Raw genomic sequence first — 17,834 nt, 5'->3', positions numbered from 1 at the left:
CCCTACTGGAGCACCATACAGGACTCCATTTAGGGTCTTCAAGAAGGCCGAATACTGTGCATAGGCACAGACAACAGTCAGAGTTTTCCTCCCCATAACCCGTAGGTGTAGGGAGGCGACCCTCTTGTCCACCGGGGTAAACTCCAACCCGCCCTCACACCTTGGGCAACTCCAGAGCAGAATAGAGTCCAACCCCTATCCAGGAGTACGGTTCCAGCCAAGACTATGCGTAGAGGTTAGCCCCACCTGATCCAACTGGTAGCACTCCGCACTAGTTCTGGCTCCTTCCCCCACAGAGAGTTGATGTTCCATGTCCCCAGAGCCAGCCTCTGCTGCCCAGGTCTGCTCCGTCGAGGTCCCTGACCATCACTGCCACCCGTGTGACAGTGCACCCGACCCCAGCGGTTTTTCCCATGAGTTGTGGGCCCACAGGATGGGAAGCATCACGTAGCTTCTTCGGGTTGTGCCCGACCGGGCTCTGTGGCAAACCCAGTCACCAGGCGCTCGCTGTCTGGCCCTCCCTCTGGGCCTGGCTCCAGACGGGGGCCCCGGGTTTCCTCCAGGTAGGGTCTCTTCCTCTATATTTCATGGGTTCGTTTTGAACCATTCTTAGCCTGGCCCCTCGCCTGAGACCAATCTGCCTTGGGAGACCCTACCAGGAGCACCAGGCTCTAGACAACACAGCTCTCAGGTTCATAAGGACACACAAACTTCTCCACCACAGTAAGGTGATGGTTCCCGGAGAGGATGGACATCTCTTGCTTACATAATATACAGATAGAATGTTCCTTGTTGGTCAGAACTGAATTTGCAAGTGTCATCAACTTTTATGTTTTCTTAAAACTTGACACTCTCAGATTTTGTATTTTTTGTGACATATTGTTTTTATTTGTATGAATTAATTGCTGTGTTTTTGAGTGGTTTTATGTTCAAATAGCACAATAAATAAATAGGTTTGAAGGGAATTGAATTCCTACCATGAGACAAAGAGAAGAGTAACGATAAGCAGCTAAAGCAGGGAAAAAAAGTCAGATAATTGGTGAGAAGCTGCGACCAGCTCGGCTCTTAAAGGACTCACTGTGGATAAGAAGCTGGGTGCTCTCTGCGTCAGCTTCACCAAGCAGCCAATCTCAAAGTGGAGCAGCAGCCAGGCTCAGTCTTTGTAGCTGTGACCCACAGTGACAGATGTGAAATAACATGTCGTCCTATAGTATCTATATTATACTATATACAGAGCTCAATATACTTCTCTTGTATGCAGCACATGTATTCGTAATGTGTGATTACATCACACAGTATGGATAGAAAACATGCTTTCTTGCAACTCTGCTTTCCGTCATGTTGTTTATACATCGTGTTACAGTTGATAGATGTAGCGTATTATATGTGTGCTCTTGGTTTTCTGTTAAGTATTCCAAAAGCTCTTCAGGTATCTCCAGGCACACTATCCAATTAAGTTCCCTCCAGCTCCAGTAGGACTGAATGGAATTATATTCTGTGCCGAGGCCTCTATAGCAAGGGGAAACATTTTTATTATTTACATCAGAATACAGATTATCAAAAACCCTCTTGTGGCTCAAACTAACTTGGGAATGTCCTATAGGAATATATTTGTCAGAGGAAATGTGGCAGCTCAGCCTGGAACCAATCATCTCTTTGCGTAAGACACAGCCCTTCAAAATCTCTTCAAACGTTAACCCCGAAATGTCCAAGATGCCATCAGCCACTCTAGCTCATATGTTTTGGTCATGCCAATTTATAAACAGATTATATTGCAATCTCTGAGGTGCCTTTTTCAGCTGCCCAAGCAAACGCTATAGTATAGGCCTGGCACTGACATTATGACTCTCTTATAATGTCATTTTGGTCATATTGATACTGTGGTACATTTTTTCCTTCTGCCGTCTAGTATGACAATAGGAGCACAGAGCTCTCTAAAACCATAGACTTGAGAAAGAGGAATGTTGTTGTTGGTGAAACTGAAACAGCAGAAAGGTCACAGTTGCTTTTTCTTTCTTCTTCTTGGCTTTTCTAAAAACAAGACAGCCAGAATCATACAAACTGCTTTGGATGCCATTGTTTGTTTACATCAAGTCCTCAGGTCGGGAAACAATGGCGAGCTCTGTCGTGCCTCTCGGCAAGAATTTAGGATTTCTTAATCGTCTAATTAGACACGGTGACAACAGACATAAATATTGTATAGTAAAACATACCACTGATGGAATGAGAAAACTTTGATTAGTCATCAAAGTTATTCAGATGTAATCATAATATTAATGTTTTTTGATAGTTGTGAAATGTATCATATTCTAGCAAACAAATACGTAAAAGCAATATAATATAGAATATATTTTGTTGTTACATTCAGTACAACAACTTAATAAGAGCTCCATTGTGAGGAAGGAGAATCTTGTGCACAAGTGCATATAAAATATATTAATTATGAATCGTTACTGAGGTAATGTGACAATTAAATCATTCTATGATATTACTGATCCCTGCTATAGGGTATTTATATATTGTTTTTATATTTATGTTTTATTTGCCATACTGCTTTAATTAGATTATCTTTTTCTCCCAGCTCCACCTTGACTACATCTGCCTGAATGTAAAATCTCTTTATCATTTTTTTTATGTATAATCTATATTTGAGATTATACATATTTTATACATAGACCATAACAAACTCTTTAAGTGCTTCCTTTCATTACATTAAGTAGATCATGCAACATAAAAATATTCAGTGGTGAATTCCCATATGATGGACGCTATGTTTCTACTGTGGAAACAGATTCAAGGCTCCTAATTCATCTTGAAACTCCTTCATGTGCATTTGTATTGGTACGAGCAGAAAGTGACCACGACCGTGTGTAATGCACCAACCTGCTCCCCTTACTGCTCTGTGATTTTTATATTGCTGTCTTAGGTGCATACTGATACTGTACATGTTCTGTGTGTGTGTGTGTGTGTGTGTGTGTGTGTGTGTGTGTGTGTGTGTGTGTGTGTGTGTGTGTGTGTGTGTGTGTGTGTGTGTGTGTGTGTGTGTGCCTGCCTGCCACTTTAGACGATGTGTTGGCCAGGGATGCCGGTGAGTGTGTGATCTGTCTAGAGGAACTGCAGCAAGGGGACACCATAGCCAGACTGCCGTGCCTCTGCATCTACCACAAAAGGTGATACACACACACACACACACACTCCGATTTGAATTGCTGCCCGATATATTAAATATACTGTATATATATATATTTGCACTTTGTCTAATTAAACCCACTTACTGCACTCCAATAAAGATGTTCCTTAAAGATGGCCAGTTGTTGCATTTTATTTAGAGGTTATTAATATTATATGGTTGGACAATAAAGGTGTTGCGTGTAGCATTTCTAAACATTGATGTTTTATTCTCTGCTAAAAACACACAAAAAATAAAATAAAAAGTTTGCTGTTTGCTCCTGCGACCGTCTGCAATCACCTGAACTTCTGCTTGCTCTGTAAAAACAGCACCCTCCTCCTGCTCTGTGCCAGAAAGCACTTCAACTTATCTCCCCCCAATGTAACTCAATGTCAAATGTAATATAAGCACCAAAGCCAGGAGACGTTTCTAATGTTTCATTGTATGTTCTAACAAAAACTATTACCGTAATTAATATTGCTTGAAGTTTCAGTGCATACTGTACTGTACTCAAGCATTTTAATGTTATGCAACTATATATTTCTAATCCACTATACAATGATTTAGTGTTTACTAATTATAACTGCCAGTTATAGTTGCTTTGCAGACTGATTAGATTCCACATGTTTGAGTGAATGTTTCATATTTCCACTTTACAAATCTTAGAAATTAGCTTCAGTATTGGAACTCACACGTATGAAGGATATGTTGTTACTACTATTAGAATATGCATTAACAGTAGCATTAGCATCTGTATTGTAATGTAAATCAGTTGTAGAGGTTCCTCCAAATATTTTGCTATTTTGGTTTAAAATAAAGATATATTCTATTGTATCAACCTCAATAGTACAACTGAGTAAGGCATGAGGTGCAGCGAGCCGGTCATTATTGCTAAATGAACCCCGACAGGGTGAGCAGGTCTTGACTCATCCACTTATTACACGGCTACTTACTAAATTAAGAAACTAAATATCAATAAAAACATTGATTTTATTGCTTCCGCTAAGAAAATTAGTCCGGTAGATTCTACTGCGTAGAAATTGTCCACATGTCCCAGCTAAGTGCTGTGAGAAGACGAGGAAAGAACGTTCTTCCCTAAATAGGGATTTTGAACAGATGCAGATCCGTCCACATTTCCTTTTCCATTAACAGTCTGTACTGACTGCCACATCCCGTCCCGTGTTCCCTTTAGTTTTACTTCCTTTCTGTTTTCTTCTGCCGGTCTCTCAGTCGTCCGGCTCTTTGAGTCTTTTAACCTCTCTGCGCTGTTTTTGTGTTCTCTTTTTCTTTTCTTTACGGGGACAGATCAGCCATCATGAATCCAAAGTTTCAATCTCTCCACTAATTTAAAATAAATATTCAGAAAATATTCCATGGTGTTTCCTGATGGAGTAACGGAAAACAAATGTGGTTTTTTGGCTTCAGCTGACGTTAAATTTACCGGACTTCTTTCTGGGAGTGATATGATTGGACGTGGTCCTGTGATCAGAGAGTCCTGAGCAACGGTTTCTTATGTTTTGTTAGAAATAACAGACCGTAGAATGTCCACATTGACAGAATCGAGTATTAACTAAGCCGCATAAAAAGTGTTTATCATATGCTAAATTCTACTTCACTACACTACAGGGGGAATATTATAGTATAATACATAATGTAATAGTTTTTTACTTTGCTTACTAAACTCCATTTATGTGACAACTATACATGTAATTTTTCAGATAAGTGTAACATGTAAAACATATGGCTTTAATTAGATGTATGGTTTTATATAAAAGCACACAACAGGTGAGCTGCAGGTTACAACATTACTGTAGAATACTGCTTAAATAATAAGGTATATTCCAACAGTATATATAGTGTTGTACTACTAACAGAGAAATTACATTAAATGGTTTCGTAAGGCACAGTAAGAATGTGACCTTTTAAAATAATGCCGTGTGTTAGTGTGCTGTGACGCTTTATCATTTATATATATATATATCTTATATTGTGTACATTCTGTTAATGTGGGAGTGCATGGAGGCCTTCCAACGTGCCTACGTGTTACTTTACTCTGTCGTGATGAATCTATTTAAGACCACAGTATACAGCAGGCCTATTCAATTAGCGGCCCACGGGCCGGATACGGCCCTTCTGAACTTTTTTCTGGCCCGCAAGAGGTTGCCTGCAAATCGGGCTGGCATATATAGCATAAATAAAACTAAAGCCTGATTCACACCAAATACAGCGAAAACGCAGGTCACGCTGCACACTGGGTTGGCGGGACACAGAGAAATTCACTCCCTTATTTTAGCTCGGCACGCTAACAACATGCTTCAAGATGTCTCTCTCCAAGCCAAAGAAACCTAGAGTTGATTCTGAAAATCGTCACTTCCAGAGCGAATGGACTGACACGTATTGATTTACTTTGCCAGCCCCAACAAGTAAAACTCTGGTGTGTTTATCGTGCAACGAATGTATTTCCGTGATGAAAGAATACAACGTGAAGCGACACTACGAGTCAAGTCACGGCTCGTTTTCTGCCAGATGTCCCGTGGGCTCAGAGGAACGGAGAAGGAAAGTACAGGGACCGTACAGGGTCGCTTTTGCTCGGAACAAGAGAGAGCCTCGATAGCATCCCTGCTTTGTGTTAGTCCTCTCCTCTCCTTTCCTCCGCTGTGTCTGACTGAGCCCCGCGAAGCAAATGAGACAATGTGAACGCGCAAAGTAACGCAGTAAACACGAAACGTGCACATAAACAAGATACATATCATTTAATAAGCACCTGTTCAATGTGAAAACTGAGTTCTGAATATAAAAAAAACCCAAAAGTGTAATTTCAAACAGGCTCAGAATGACAGAAGTGTGATATGTTTGTAGTTCTATAGGAGTACATCACCTGACTTAGGCATATAATGCATTCTTAGTGTAAATGCAAAGACAGATCTGCTTTATGATTCAAACAAGCCTACTTACTGTTAAATTGTAAAAATGTATAAGATATGTATGTTATTGTGAGTCTGATGCTACTGTTTTACTATGTTCTATTTGCATTTAGTATTTCATTTTATATATATGGACTTATTTTCAAAGCACCTTATGTATGTTTGGAAGTGTTGAGGATATTATAAACAGGGCTACTTACTGGTAATGTGATGAATACTGTTTTATTATATTCATCTTTTCTTTCTACATTAGTGGACATGGACCTGTTGGGAAAACAACTCTTGTCTCCTTGGTTTTAAAGATGAAACATTTTGCGCTTTCCTGCTTTTGTGTTTGGACTGGTTGCTTTCTGTAATGAATTAAGGTGATACAATTAAAGTGGGAAAAAAAAGGGATGCACGTGACGAGTTCATTTCATGTATTAGTAACTATTAACACTACTGTAAGTAAGAGTTATTTGTAGTGATTCACTGACAAAGTATTGTGTGGCCCACAAACCCCCAGTGATGTTCCTATTTGGCCCACTTGCTAATGAAGTTGAACAGCTCTGATATACAGTATATAACCACAGTATAATTTAAGTGTTCTCTGTATTGTACAGACTGGTTGTTTGACACAATAACTTGTGTATGTGCAGCTGTATAGACTCATGGTTTGAGATCAATCGGTCCTGCCCCGAACATCCGTCTGACTGACTGACCCGCAGGCCCACCATGAATACTGTTCAAGGTGAGACACACAGCGCATACACACTCCTGCAGGATACAGAAGCTCATCTAATTCAGATGTGCTCCAGTCACTGTCTTAATAAGAAATGATCAGAAATCATTATTGTTGTATATAGGAAGACTAAACCTAACCAAACCATTATTACATTTTTTAGATGTAAACTATTTAAATAATAGGCAACTAGGAATATCTTGATTTGTTCTGCGGCTACAAAGTGCTACACAGGGCAGAAACGAGATCAAACCAATAAATGGACATATTAATATGTAACAAGACTAAGGGACTACAGCCATGCTAGTAGTGCTGTGAGATCAATGCTAACATAGCATGCTAACATGCTCATAATCACGATGCTAAACTAACTGATTCACTGTTGCTAATTAGCACTAAACACAAAGTACAGCTGAGGCTGATGGGAATTTCACAGTTCTGCAGGTCAAACAAAGTACTTAGCACATTAAAATGTTGGACTGTTTAGTTCATTAATACAATATATCATATTATATTATACAATATATAATATTGCAATAGATTTGCATATAGCTAAACCACATAGTTAAATATTCTAAATATAGAAACTTTTTTTCTTTTTTCTTTTTTATAAAAGCTTATTACAGTTATTAGTCCATAGTGGTGGGCCGACCAACAGACATTCCCATAGAGCCATTTCATTTGTGGAGTCATATTAGGGTTAAAGATACTCAACATTGGTGAAATCATTTAAAGGCCTTTTTCTGTCTTGAAAAAACCAATATGTGTGTAAAAGTTATATCCGTACACTCTCTTTCTATGGCTCTCACACCACTGTTGTCATCAAAGCCATTGAAACCATTTTCCATCTGTTAATATGTTTCTTGATAAACTATATAACTACTACTCTCTGTCTGTCTCTGTCTGCAGGACATCTCGTGGTCGTGCCGTGGATATCTGGACGCAGACGCAACCAAATCTGATTAAACAATCAAAGCGATCAACACTTACTTATCCTGACAGAACTCTGTCATCCTAACCAAGATAATTACTCCTTGTCAACTGAACCCAAAACAACGTGACATCAAACCATCGTACATTAAAGGGCCCCTCCCGACTCTTCAGTGTGCTGAAGAGACTGCTTACCCCCCGCCGTCCCTTCCCTCCCCTCCCACTTCTCCAGGCTAGCGGTCCCTTAAAGGGCTTCATCTGTCTCAACCCCCTTCCAACTTAAGTGACCAGTCGCCTCCCTGACATGCTCAGGTCTCCAGCAGCTACCCCTCCATCTTGTATCTAAATCCAGGCCTGTCAGTCATTAGTGTCAAGCCCTCCCATGGCCTTAAATGGGGAGAGGAGAGGAAGCCGAGCAGGGAGGGGGCAAGAGGAAAGACGAAGGAAACCACACAAGCAAGAAGGAGGAGGAGGAGGAGGAGGAGGAAACCAAGGAACTGAAGCTTTCTTAGAGATCAGACTTTTACATGGTTTGGTGGGGATCTCATCTCACAACAGGACTCTCATGACAGACTGGGTCTCGGTGTGCTTCTCTCTCATAGTTCCTGCCTCAGTGCTGCGCCCTTCCTCGCCAGTTTTACTTATAGTAATCAAATCAAAAAGTCCCAAAAATGCTTCTTAGATATGGTTTGTGCGCACCTGGGCAGGCAGGGAGGCAGGGAGGGATAAACAAACAAACTGCGATGTCAGCGAGATGGAGGGGAGTCTAAAGATGGACTGGTGGTGGAGAGGAGTGGTCTGAGCATGCTCACTTCTGGTTGGGAAGGAGGAAGGGGCCTGCAGTGTCGTTTACGCTCCTACTGTGTAACATGTGTGTTTGGGATGCTCCAGTGTCAGGCTTCACCTGGTATGTGTATGTACACTCTGTGTGTGTGTGTGTGTGTGTGTGTGTGTGTGTGTGTGTGTGTGTGTGTGTGTGCACGTCTGAGCTTGGAACTGTGACAACATAGCTTTTGCTGAAGCCTAGTGTGTGTGCGTGCGTGTGTGAGTGTGTGTGTGAGACAGCATGAAAGCTCAGTGTTGAGGGCTGACTGGGACAGTACTGTGTGTGTGTCTGTGTATTATAATGTTTACAGTCTAGATGTCCATGTTCCCTGTGTGTGCGACTGGCAGTCCTCCCTTTACTTTGCTGATGTTTACAGCTACAGAGAAGCGACATGACATATTGTAAATTACGCACCTAACCTCTCTTGGTTCTTTCTTTTTAGATCTGCCAGATTTTTCATGTGATCATGATTAGTCATTTCCTCGTGAGAATCGCAAGTTTGACAGCGTGTGTGTGTCTCTGTGCATAATGACTGTTTGTGCATGTGTGTTTGAGTGTGTGATTCTAAAGGCGCCTTTTGGTCTATGCTACTGTTGGTTCCCCACATTGTGTTTCTGCTAGAGTAGGTCTGGCTGACAGCGACTGGAGACGCAAGCCACTCAGACCCCAAAAAGGATTTTGTAGTCCCACTGTGGATCCACTGGACTGGGCTTATTTATTCATTTGTTGATATTTAACAATATTTGTTTAATATTCCGATCATGTGAGGTGTTACCCACTCTTCAGAATGACAAGAGCTGATGTATGAAGACTTCTAAAAATCAACATACAAACAAACTGCATTTACAAAGCTACTGTAAACAAATGGTGGAATAAATTGTGCTAGATGACAGACTCTACTTTCATTCACGTTCCTTCTGTGACCCAGATAGAAAATATACAAAGTGAACAGCCCTGGGTTTCCCATCCAACATCTTAATCCTGACATTATTGTGGGTCTATAGACACACTATCGTATTATTATATTATACCTGTAAGAGTGGGACATGGTGTTACAGTTAAGTGACTCGTGTCCCACTCTTACAGCAGTCAGAAATGTTCAACACACTCCACAAGTTATTTTGGGACTGAATGTGATGTATCCTTTTTCTCTAAACAGATTATGTAATCTTATTTCATTTAGTCATTTTCTACATTTTCAAGACTCACGTTTTACAATTGACAACAGGGTCAGTGAAGGGACATGTGTATAGGTATAGACTTTGGGTACAACGTTCTACTTCTACTACTAATGATGTAACATGTTGCAGATATTTGTGTCCATGCTGAGAGTGTCGAGGTGCAAAGAACTGCTGTTCCAAAATAATCTTTCCTCACTGTGAAATCCCGCTCTCAAGTTCCCGTATAGACGATTCACTCCATGTTCCTCAGCACAGAAACAGGAGGCGGGATCATTTACAAATACAAGACGTTTATGTTATGGCCATCTGGTATAACTATTTCATCTTTGTTTCTGAAAAATCATATTTTTTCTCTGTCATTTAGCATGATGGACGGCTCTCATCACTACACCCACAGCAATAATAATGCATTGGGAAACTGGACACTAAACACAACAGATTTAGCTGAGTGTTTCATCAGGTTTCTACACAGTGTAACTCCAGCTGTTGACAGGGCGTGCAGCACAATGTGTACCGTCCACTTTTTATCAAAGCACCAGATCCTCTTTCAGGCTCAAATAAGTCTTCCCACTGTGTCTATTGGATCTATCTATCTACTGTCTATTGGACTATTGAGGTGATGGAAGGTGGAAAAATGTATCTCTTTCATTCTTCGCTGACTGATTTGGCCCTGGATGTACATTGGTAATAAGTACCTTGATTCTGAAAATGTAAAACAAATTTGCTTTTAAACTCCACTGTAAGTGCTGCCATATTCAAGTTTGACATCACCTTGTCTGTTTGATTAGCTATCAAAGGGAAGATATTCAACATACAAAACATACATTTTTCCTCAAACTGTTCTTCTTTGCACTCTGATAGAAATGTTTAAACAGTCACAACAACAGGACATGTTAGTCCCACCTCTTGCATCCTGCACACTGGTAAGTCAGTGTGGAAGACTTGCTGCTTGGATGCTTTCAGGGAAACACAGCCTTCGGGGGAATTTTCAGAACAAATTTTTCTCCTTCATTTAGACCAACTGCAGATGCTACATGATACATTTTGTTTGGGGGTGTAACTGGAGGAATCCAGACAATAGTGCACCTTTGGAAGTGTGTGTAAGTATGTGTTGGAAAAAGGGGTGCCTGGCAGCCATCTACATTATATTCTGTTTTTAATTTTTTTATCTATCAATCCTTCAAATTCTTGAGGTATAACTTTGCACTAAAATGATTATGGGAGGTGAAGTTGTCACCACTTACTTACATCCCTTTGTTTCATTGCCCTATAGTCACTTGTATAGCTGTTAATACCAGGAAGTATGAAATGTAACAATTGAATGCAGTCGTGTTCCAAAGCAGCCTCTGTGGGGCCCTGAATCTAACAGGAACTCTTCCTCAGATGTGATCAGTTGGGAGTTAACTTTACTCAACACAGGCTGCTCTGCACTCATACTGAACTAGTCATAAGGATTTTCCATTTCCTGTAAAAGATGGATGTTAAAGTCAGCACAGTCCATTTTAGGGACCTCTATTATGAGAGCCTTTTCATTGAAGTGCAATACGAGGCATTATAAGGACTATATATGTATGTATGTTAGCCTAAAGCTACACTAACCAATATGTGTTACGCACAATGGGTCAAATGATGAGTACATGTAATGTGAAAGGTAGTGATGAACCTTCAAAGAGTTATCCCACGACTCATCAGTTCCCCTATGACGTGCATTACCATTTATCATTTTTCAAACAACAGTCCTTCAGACAATGTTAACAAAAAAAGTCCTTGTGTCAGGGTCTCGTCTCCCCCCAAGAGTGATGATTTGAAGTCATAGCTTTGCTGTCCTTCATGAAGTCTCCCTCCCTGGCTGGGGAGCATGCTTTGTGACTTCAACGTGGAGAATTCTTTGGAATTTGATTTCCTATTTTGTTAAATAGCTGCTATCATGTGATACAGCTTTAGCGCAGTTTCAATGTGGTATGAAATTGTTTTCTGCAGAAAGTATTCCATCCCTCAAGAGTGTTTTCCTTATTACATCACATGTAATATTAAAGCACTTGTGATCATAATGCGGTTATGATGCCTTGTGAGCGCCCCTTCAAATAAAGTGCTACAAGCCTGTTAGTGCTGACATTATCCCTACTCCTTGTAAACGCCATGACACATGGAGGGTTCCAGAGTGTGGTGTTAACTTCAACAAGGATGGAGATCAACATCATGGTGCATAACAGTGGGCCGTAAGAAGCCAAATAATAATGGTAACTGCGAACTTCATCGCCTATTTGTGAGACACACAATGTTCCCTGTGTATCATGGCCCGCAGCTAATGGAGGGGGATGATCTGTTTGGGAAATGACGTGTGTTTCAGTCTGTTTAGTTTGCAGAGGAAAAGTATCTAATGAGTTTCTCAGACTGCTGCTGCAGGCGACAGTAGGCCTACTGTACCGCCTGCCTGCCAACTCAGCTCAGACACACAGCTGCAAGAATACAGTACCTTCATTTAATATGGCTTTATTTCATTTGACTGTTTTAACTTTCCAAGGATATGAATGGCTGCCTGCTTTTTGGGAGCGCTGAATAATATTGATGTGCAGTCTGTTGGAAGGGTAATAATAATGACATATATAATAATCTATAATATTAAAAAAAGTCAAAATTAGAAAGATGACTGAACTGTTCTTCCTTTTGTCTAAACCTGTAAAGTGATGGTACCCTAACAGATGGAAAAATACAAAATTACACTATGGGCTGGCTGTCATTTTTCATTTGTCGATGTGATCAGGACAGACGGAGAGCAGAATAGAGACAAAGGGAAACATTTAGCATGCTGGTTTCCCTTTTTGAATTTCATTTCATGGAAATTCAAGGTTGACTTTCCAATGCTTGTTTGAACCACTTCTCATTATTATCGTCTATATGTGTCATTGTTATTATTATTTTAATTATTAATAACAATAACAACATTCCTAGAACAGGACACAGGGGGGTTTTAAGTGTGGTAAGTAGTGGCAATATTCTGACCTCTTATGGCTAATTTCGTAATTGCACCTGACTTTTTTATAAAGTACATATATATAATTATACATTATATATATATATATTGGTCACTTTTTATAATAAAGACTATTTTTAATTGTCTGATTTATTCCACTGTTGGAAACAATGTATAGTAAGGGTATTCTTTTTTATCTAATGCAACATTTAAATTCAGAAACAGCTTTAAGAAAACCTTTGTTAAACCTTATAAAGCACAAAGAAACATCATAAAGGCATGGACAACAGATATTTTTGACTGAATCGATTGCTCTGGTCTAGATCTCACAGCAGCGCTCTCTGATTGGTCAACAGGTCATGGCGCCAAAACAGCAAGGAGGAAGAGTTGTAACACAACAGACGAGATCTCTGCTCAATATTTCAGTTAATATATTGGGTATACAGCTGCTTTCAACCTCATTTGGGTACAAAATGGACACCCTTTCATATTTACCTGTACAACCTGGGGTGGGGATGGAGGAAAATTTCCTGTCTCTCGACGATATTTTGCTCTCTCATGAGAGACTTCCTATCCGGACAGAGTGCAGCTTTCCCCGGCTGGGATTTCTGGAGAAGTCGAGTGACACGAAGGACATAACGGAGGTCGGTAAAGTTACTGCAGAAATGGTTGTCCTGACAGTTACAATGTTGGCAGTGTATTTGACGATATTCTTTTTATTTAGCCTTTATTTATACAGGTAAAATCTCATTGAGACACAGGGTCTCATTCTCAAGAGAGACTGGATCAAATGGTAACAGTACCATACAAGTTACAGACTTACAGGACACTAAACACAACACATATGTGTTGTGTGAAACAATGAGTCCAAAGTGTGAGTGAGTGTGAGGTCTGTTACTGTTTGGCTGAATTGAACCCAAATATCTAACAACACAGAGGAGGTACTAGCATATCATGGAAATGTACTTCAGTTATCTTTGTTCTGAAGGAACCTCAGAAGGGTTAGGCCTTTACTTATGTTTATGAGGAAATAGGTGATTTTCAAAGAGGACATTTTGAAATGGTACTGTAGGAAATACACATATAATTCAATTAATTATGGCTGAATTCCATTATTAATATATAGCTATAGTTTCAGGGTCCTGTTGTGCATGGTGGCTCAGTGTCATGGCTTACTGGGACACATGGATAGAACACAGCCATTATTAATGTTATTATAACAGCTGTGCATTTCTGCTGCAGTGAAAAAGTAAGTAAATGCAAATAAGAGCATTTCACAACAGTGTTACTGCCATGTCTGCACCAACACAAATACCTGCAGTATGGACCCCAGGGTACAGGGGGCTTGACAATAACTCCAACTCTGATGTCTATTTCCTATATCTCAGGGTACAAAGATGGAGCTTCCTTTGTGGCTGTCCAAGGGTCTGTACGAGAAGAAGAGGAGAGTATTGTCAGTCGAGCTTCCGAAGATCTACAAAGAGGGCTGGAGGACTGTGTTCAACGCCGACCCCAACGTGGTGGATCTGCATAAGATGGGGCCCTACTACTATGGCCTTGGATCCCAGATGCTGCACTTTGACAGCCCAGAGAACCCAGAGATCGCACAGACGCTCCTGCAGGTGAACAACATGCACAACACATCCGAGTTGATTTAACATGAGAAGGTACCAAAACAGTGCCAGTGATTAATGGCAACCTCATCGTTGGTCTTGGAATTAAATCCTTTATAATAGTGACCAGCTGTACACTCAAATACCATTTACAAATAATAAATATTCAAATCTGACAGGGGTCCTTGTTACAAATATTACATGTCATTACCTTAATCAAATGCACAGCATGTCTCTGCAAACCCTTTAATGTGTTCATGAAAACAGTTTGTGACCTCTGGGAGGTGAGACCAACCTTCAGACCAAGAGAAGGGTCGTAGCTTCTCATGGTGGCAGATGTGAAGGGGGTTAGACTCTTTATTGAATTTCAAAATTAAAATTAAAATTGTTGTCATTAACTGAGATTGTCTGAGATCTTAAGCCCCCCCCGTCGCACGGACCTCATCCAGCTCAGACAGTGCGTGCACCCCTCCCCGTTACACGGTCAGAAAGCAGTAAACCTAGGGGAAACACTGTACACAGTGTATGCTTTGACAGTTCCCAACATCTCTTACTGTAATTCAGTGCTACTTGGCTGTGAAGAAAAAACGCACCACTCGACATGAATTGCTTTGCATTGCTAAATCAACCTTGTGAATATTATGTGGATGTTTGCATTCACTAAAGGCCCTGTCACACATCCGTATGACACAAACGTACGCTGGCGTATATGAAAATTTCCAAAGTCCAAATATGTCCAACTTTTCATCGGATTGGAAAAGTGAACATATACAGATACGCATGTCTAACCTATTGATAGAGTATCACTTACTTATACAAAATGTATCAGACGATTACCCAACAAATGCATAACGTATACATGGCGTATACAAAATATTGGCAACACGCTGGTGTACGTTGATATAAGGTAAGGTACAAGTAGTATTCGTTAAGAGCTCACTGTGTTATGCTGCGGTGCGTTGTTGAACGCTGATGTTTTGAGCATGTTCAAAATGACCAGACGTACCCAACGTGTGTCTTTAAGTTATGCAGACGTTACACATAAGTTACGTTACGTTAGACTTACGTGAATACGGAATACGTACGTAAATACAGTACGTGAATACTTACCTACGTAAATATAGTACGTACATACCTACGTGACTACGAAAGAAGCAGCAAATTGAGCGTGCGTGCGCGGTTTCTATTTAGTTCTCCCCTCTCCTCTCTTCCGCTCTGTAGGTGTGTGCGCACGTGTAGGTGTGTCAGCTGCAAAGCCCCGCCCTTCGCAAAACAGAGAGAATGTGAATGCGCAAAGTAGACAGTACAAACTGAAACGTGCACATAAATTAGATCAATAGCATAAGCGTTTAGTTTATTTAATAAAAGAGACTTGTCAATGTGAAAAGTGAGTTGTGAATAAAACATTTTTTGAGAAAAAAAAACCACCTTGAATTTCAGGCGGGGCGCAGCGCCCCTCCAAGACAATGGTAGGGGAAACACTGGAGTGAGAGCACATTTGGATGTTTTCCTTTTAGTTTTTTTTGCAGAACAACATGTGATTACTGTGTCACATTTTAACTGGAGAAATGTTTAGTCTTTTTCTTCACTTTGAGAAAATATTTTCATGTCCGCTACACAAACAATGTATTTAATGATGCACACGGCAGGATGTCCCGCCTATAACGAACACATTTGATTAAGAGTTATTGTTGACATTTGTACTTTCTTACAAAACCCAAAACTGTTTTCTGGGTTACTTTAAATGTCTCAATAAATGTAATATAAATACATATTGCATTGTTCAACAGATTAACAGACACAATGCAGATTCAAAACATACACAGCCAGTGTTATTTAATACGTTACAACTAGGGGGTGCAATCAGATCAGAAAACATGGCAGACTACTGGTTGTCTGCTGCGGCTGTTACCAGGCAGATTATCTCTAATCTCATTGTCTGGCAGACAAACGCACTATAAGAATTCTCCATAGCCTTACACACCACAAGGTTTACACATATTTTAAGTGGCAATCCCTATTCCCTTAACTAGTGTGTTTACGTGATGTTTCAACTCTACCAAGAACCAAATGAGTAAAAACTGTATTTCTATAGAGACTCTTTAAAATGTGAGTCAGGCACTGAAGGCTGAAGAAAGTCAAACATCAGGGTTTCCATTTGAATGCAAGTTTGTACACTATATACCAGCTCTCTTTGTAAAATGTTAGAACCAGTTTGGACACAACTTTGATGCTTCAATATTTTTGAAGATGGTGCATGAACATAAAACTACATATCTGAAGTTTAACATATCAAAGGGGACTGCTGGTTCACAAACTAGGTCAGCCTGATTATACACGTTGCCAGCATGCCTTAATGTGCCTCAACAGCAATACTCACGCAGTTTACAGTGTGTGCTGTGTTTGTCTTCTCACTGGTGCTAAACCGTTGACATTGTTCTTCTTCCAGACGTTCATCGGCCGCTTCAGACGGAACATGGACTCTTCCCAGAATGCCTACAACGAGGACACTTCTGCGCTAGTGGAGCGTCTGGACTGTCTGGAGAAGGCTCTCTTCACGTCCGGGCAGAGCGGCCTCAACAGCTTCCAGAGCTGGGAGAAGGGCCAGGCCTCGCAGCTCACCGCCTCCAGTCTCGTTCTCAACTACCGCAAGAGGAAGATCAACGATTTACAGCCCTGAGCTCGGCCTGCAGTGCAAAGATCTAGACGCTGGTCAGAACTTAGTCAGTACTTCAGAACACAGTGGCAGCACTGACCTCTCCCTCTGTGGTGGGACCACGACCCTGTGTAGAGAATACATTTTTATTTATGTTGTCACATTAAAAGAGTTTCACGTGTTTCATGACTAGTGCTGAAACTGTTTATTAATAGGATTTTTGATGGACATTCAGATGATGTATGAATAGGAATAGTTGATTGTTTCAACATATATCAAGTAAAGATTGTAACATTTGATGGTTATAACTTTACAAATAGTGATTTATCGTTACAGATGAGTAACATCTTGACTTTAAGGTAAGAGTAAGAGTGGGTGAATGGATTTAAGGAAGCTTTTTGCCTTACTGTACGATATTTGATAAAATAGCAACATTTCCCATCAAGCCGTCCAATGCAGTCATTTCTAAATTGCCTACTAACTGGAGATATTAAAGGCATGAGGTATAAACAGCAGAGAAAAGTTATTATCTCACTATCAGCAATACATTTTAGTCCTGAATACTAAACAGTGAAGCAGCATTCAGATATACAGTAGGTCACTTCTAAATAGCAACTGCTGTGCAGAGGCAGCACAATATGTCATTAGCACCTGCAAGGCACCAGACGCTGGTCAAGCTGAGTGATGGAGACGATAACATTGTGATGAGAGGTATAAGGGCTGCGGGACAGATTAATTGACTTCAGGGGACAGTGTCTTTATGGAAGTATTTCTGTTAATGAATGTACATTATGTTCTGATTGTAAATCTAAGCTATTATGCTATAGCACAGGGGTCGGG

At 40.4% G+C, this 17,834-nt stretch overlaps 2 protein-coding genes across 2 annotated transcripts in view; both read left to right on the top strand.

The window, feature by feature from the left end:
- Nucleotides 1–9,464, top strand: part of znrf1 (zinc and ring finger 1) — a 56,079-nt gene extending 46,615 nt beyond the window's left edge. Inside the window, exons 3-5 of the mRNA XM_029433672.1 lie at nucleotides 3,065–3,170; nucleotides 6,732–6,823; nucleotides 7,724–9,464. Of these exons, the coding sequence (XP_029289532.1) occupies nucleotides 3,065–3,170; nucleotides 6,732–6,789 (164 nt within the window). The 3' untranslated portion in view covers nucleotides 6,790–6,823; nucleotides 7,724–9,464. The remainder of the gene's footprint in view (nucleotides 1–3,064; nucleotides 3,171–6,731; nucleotides 6,824–7,723) is intronic.
- A 3,590-nt stretch (nucleotides 9,465–13,054) lies between these two features.
- Nucleotides 13,055–17,183, top strand: gins3 (GINS complex subunit 3). The gene is made up of 3 exons (XM_029434254.1): nucleotides 13,055–13,369; nucleotides 14,114–14,347; nucleotides 16,788–17,183. Exons 1-3 carry the CDS (start codon nucleotides 13,085–13,087, stop codon nucleotides 17,016–17,018), a joined length of 750 nt encoding a protein of 249 aa, XP_029290114.1. The 5' UTR covers nucleotides 13,055–13,084; the 3' UTR covers nucleotides 17,019–17,183.
- Nucleotides 17,184–17,834: the final 651 nt, after the last annotated feature.

The sequence above is a fragment of the Cottoperca gobio genome, chromosome 6 (assembly GCF_900634415.1).
Source record: "Cottoperca gobio chromosome 6, fCotGob3.1, whole genome shotgun sequence".
In the NCBI taxonomy this organism is placed as follows: Eukaryota; Metazoa; Chordata; class Actinopteri; order Perciformes; family Bovichtidae; genus Cottoperca; species Cottoperca gobio.
Note: the sequence above shows the minus strand (reverse complement) of the source record. Positions and strands in the feature narration are given on the sequence as shown.

What these genes read in the sequence shown, in the direction of transcription:
- gins3 (XM_029434254.1), top strand. Translation starts at nt 13,085, where the DNA reads ATGGCGCCAAAACAGCAAGGAGGAAGAGTTGTAACACAACAGACGAGA. An exon ending in ACACGAAGGACATAACGGAG is followed by an intron (nt 13,370 to 14,113) that starts GTCGGTAAAGTT and finishes CCTATATCTCAG; the next exon opens with GGTACAAAGATGGAGCTTCC. An exon ending in TCGCACAGACGCTCCTGCAG is followed by an intron (nt 14,348 to 16,787) that starts GTGAACAACATG and finishes TTCTTCTTCCAG; the next exon opens with ACGTTCATCGGCCGCTTCAG.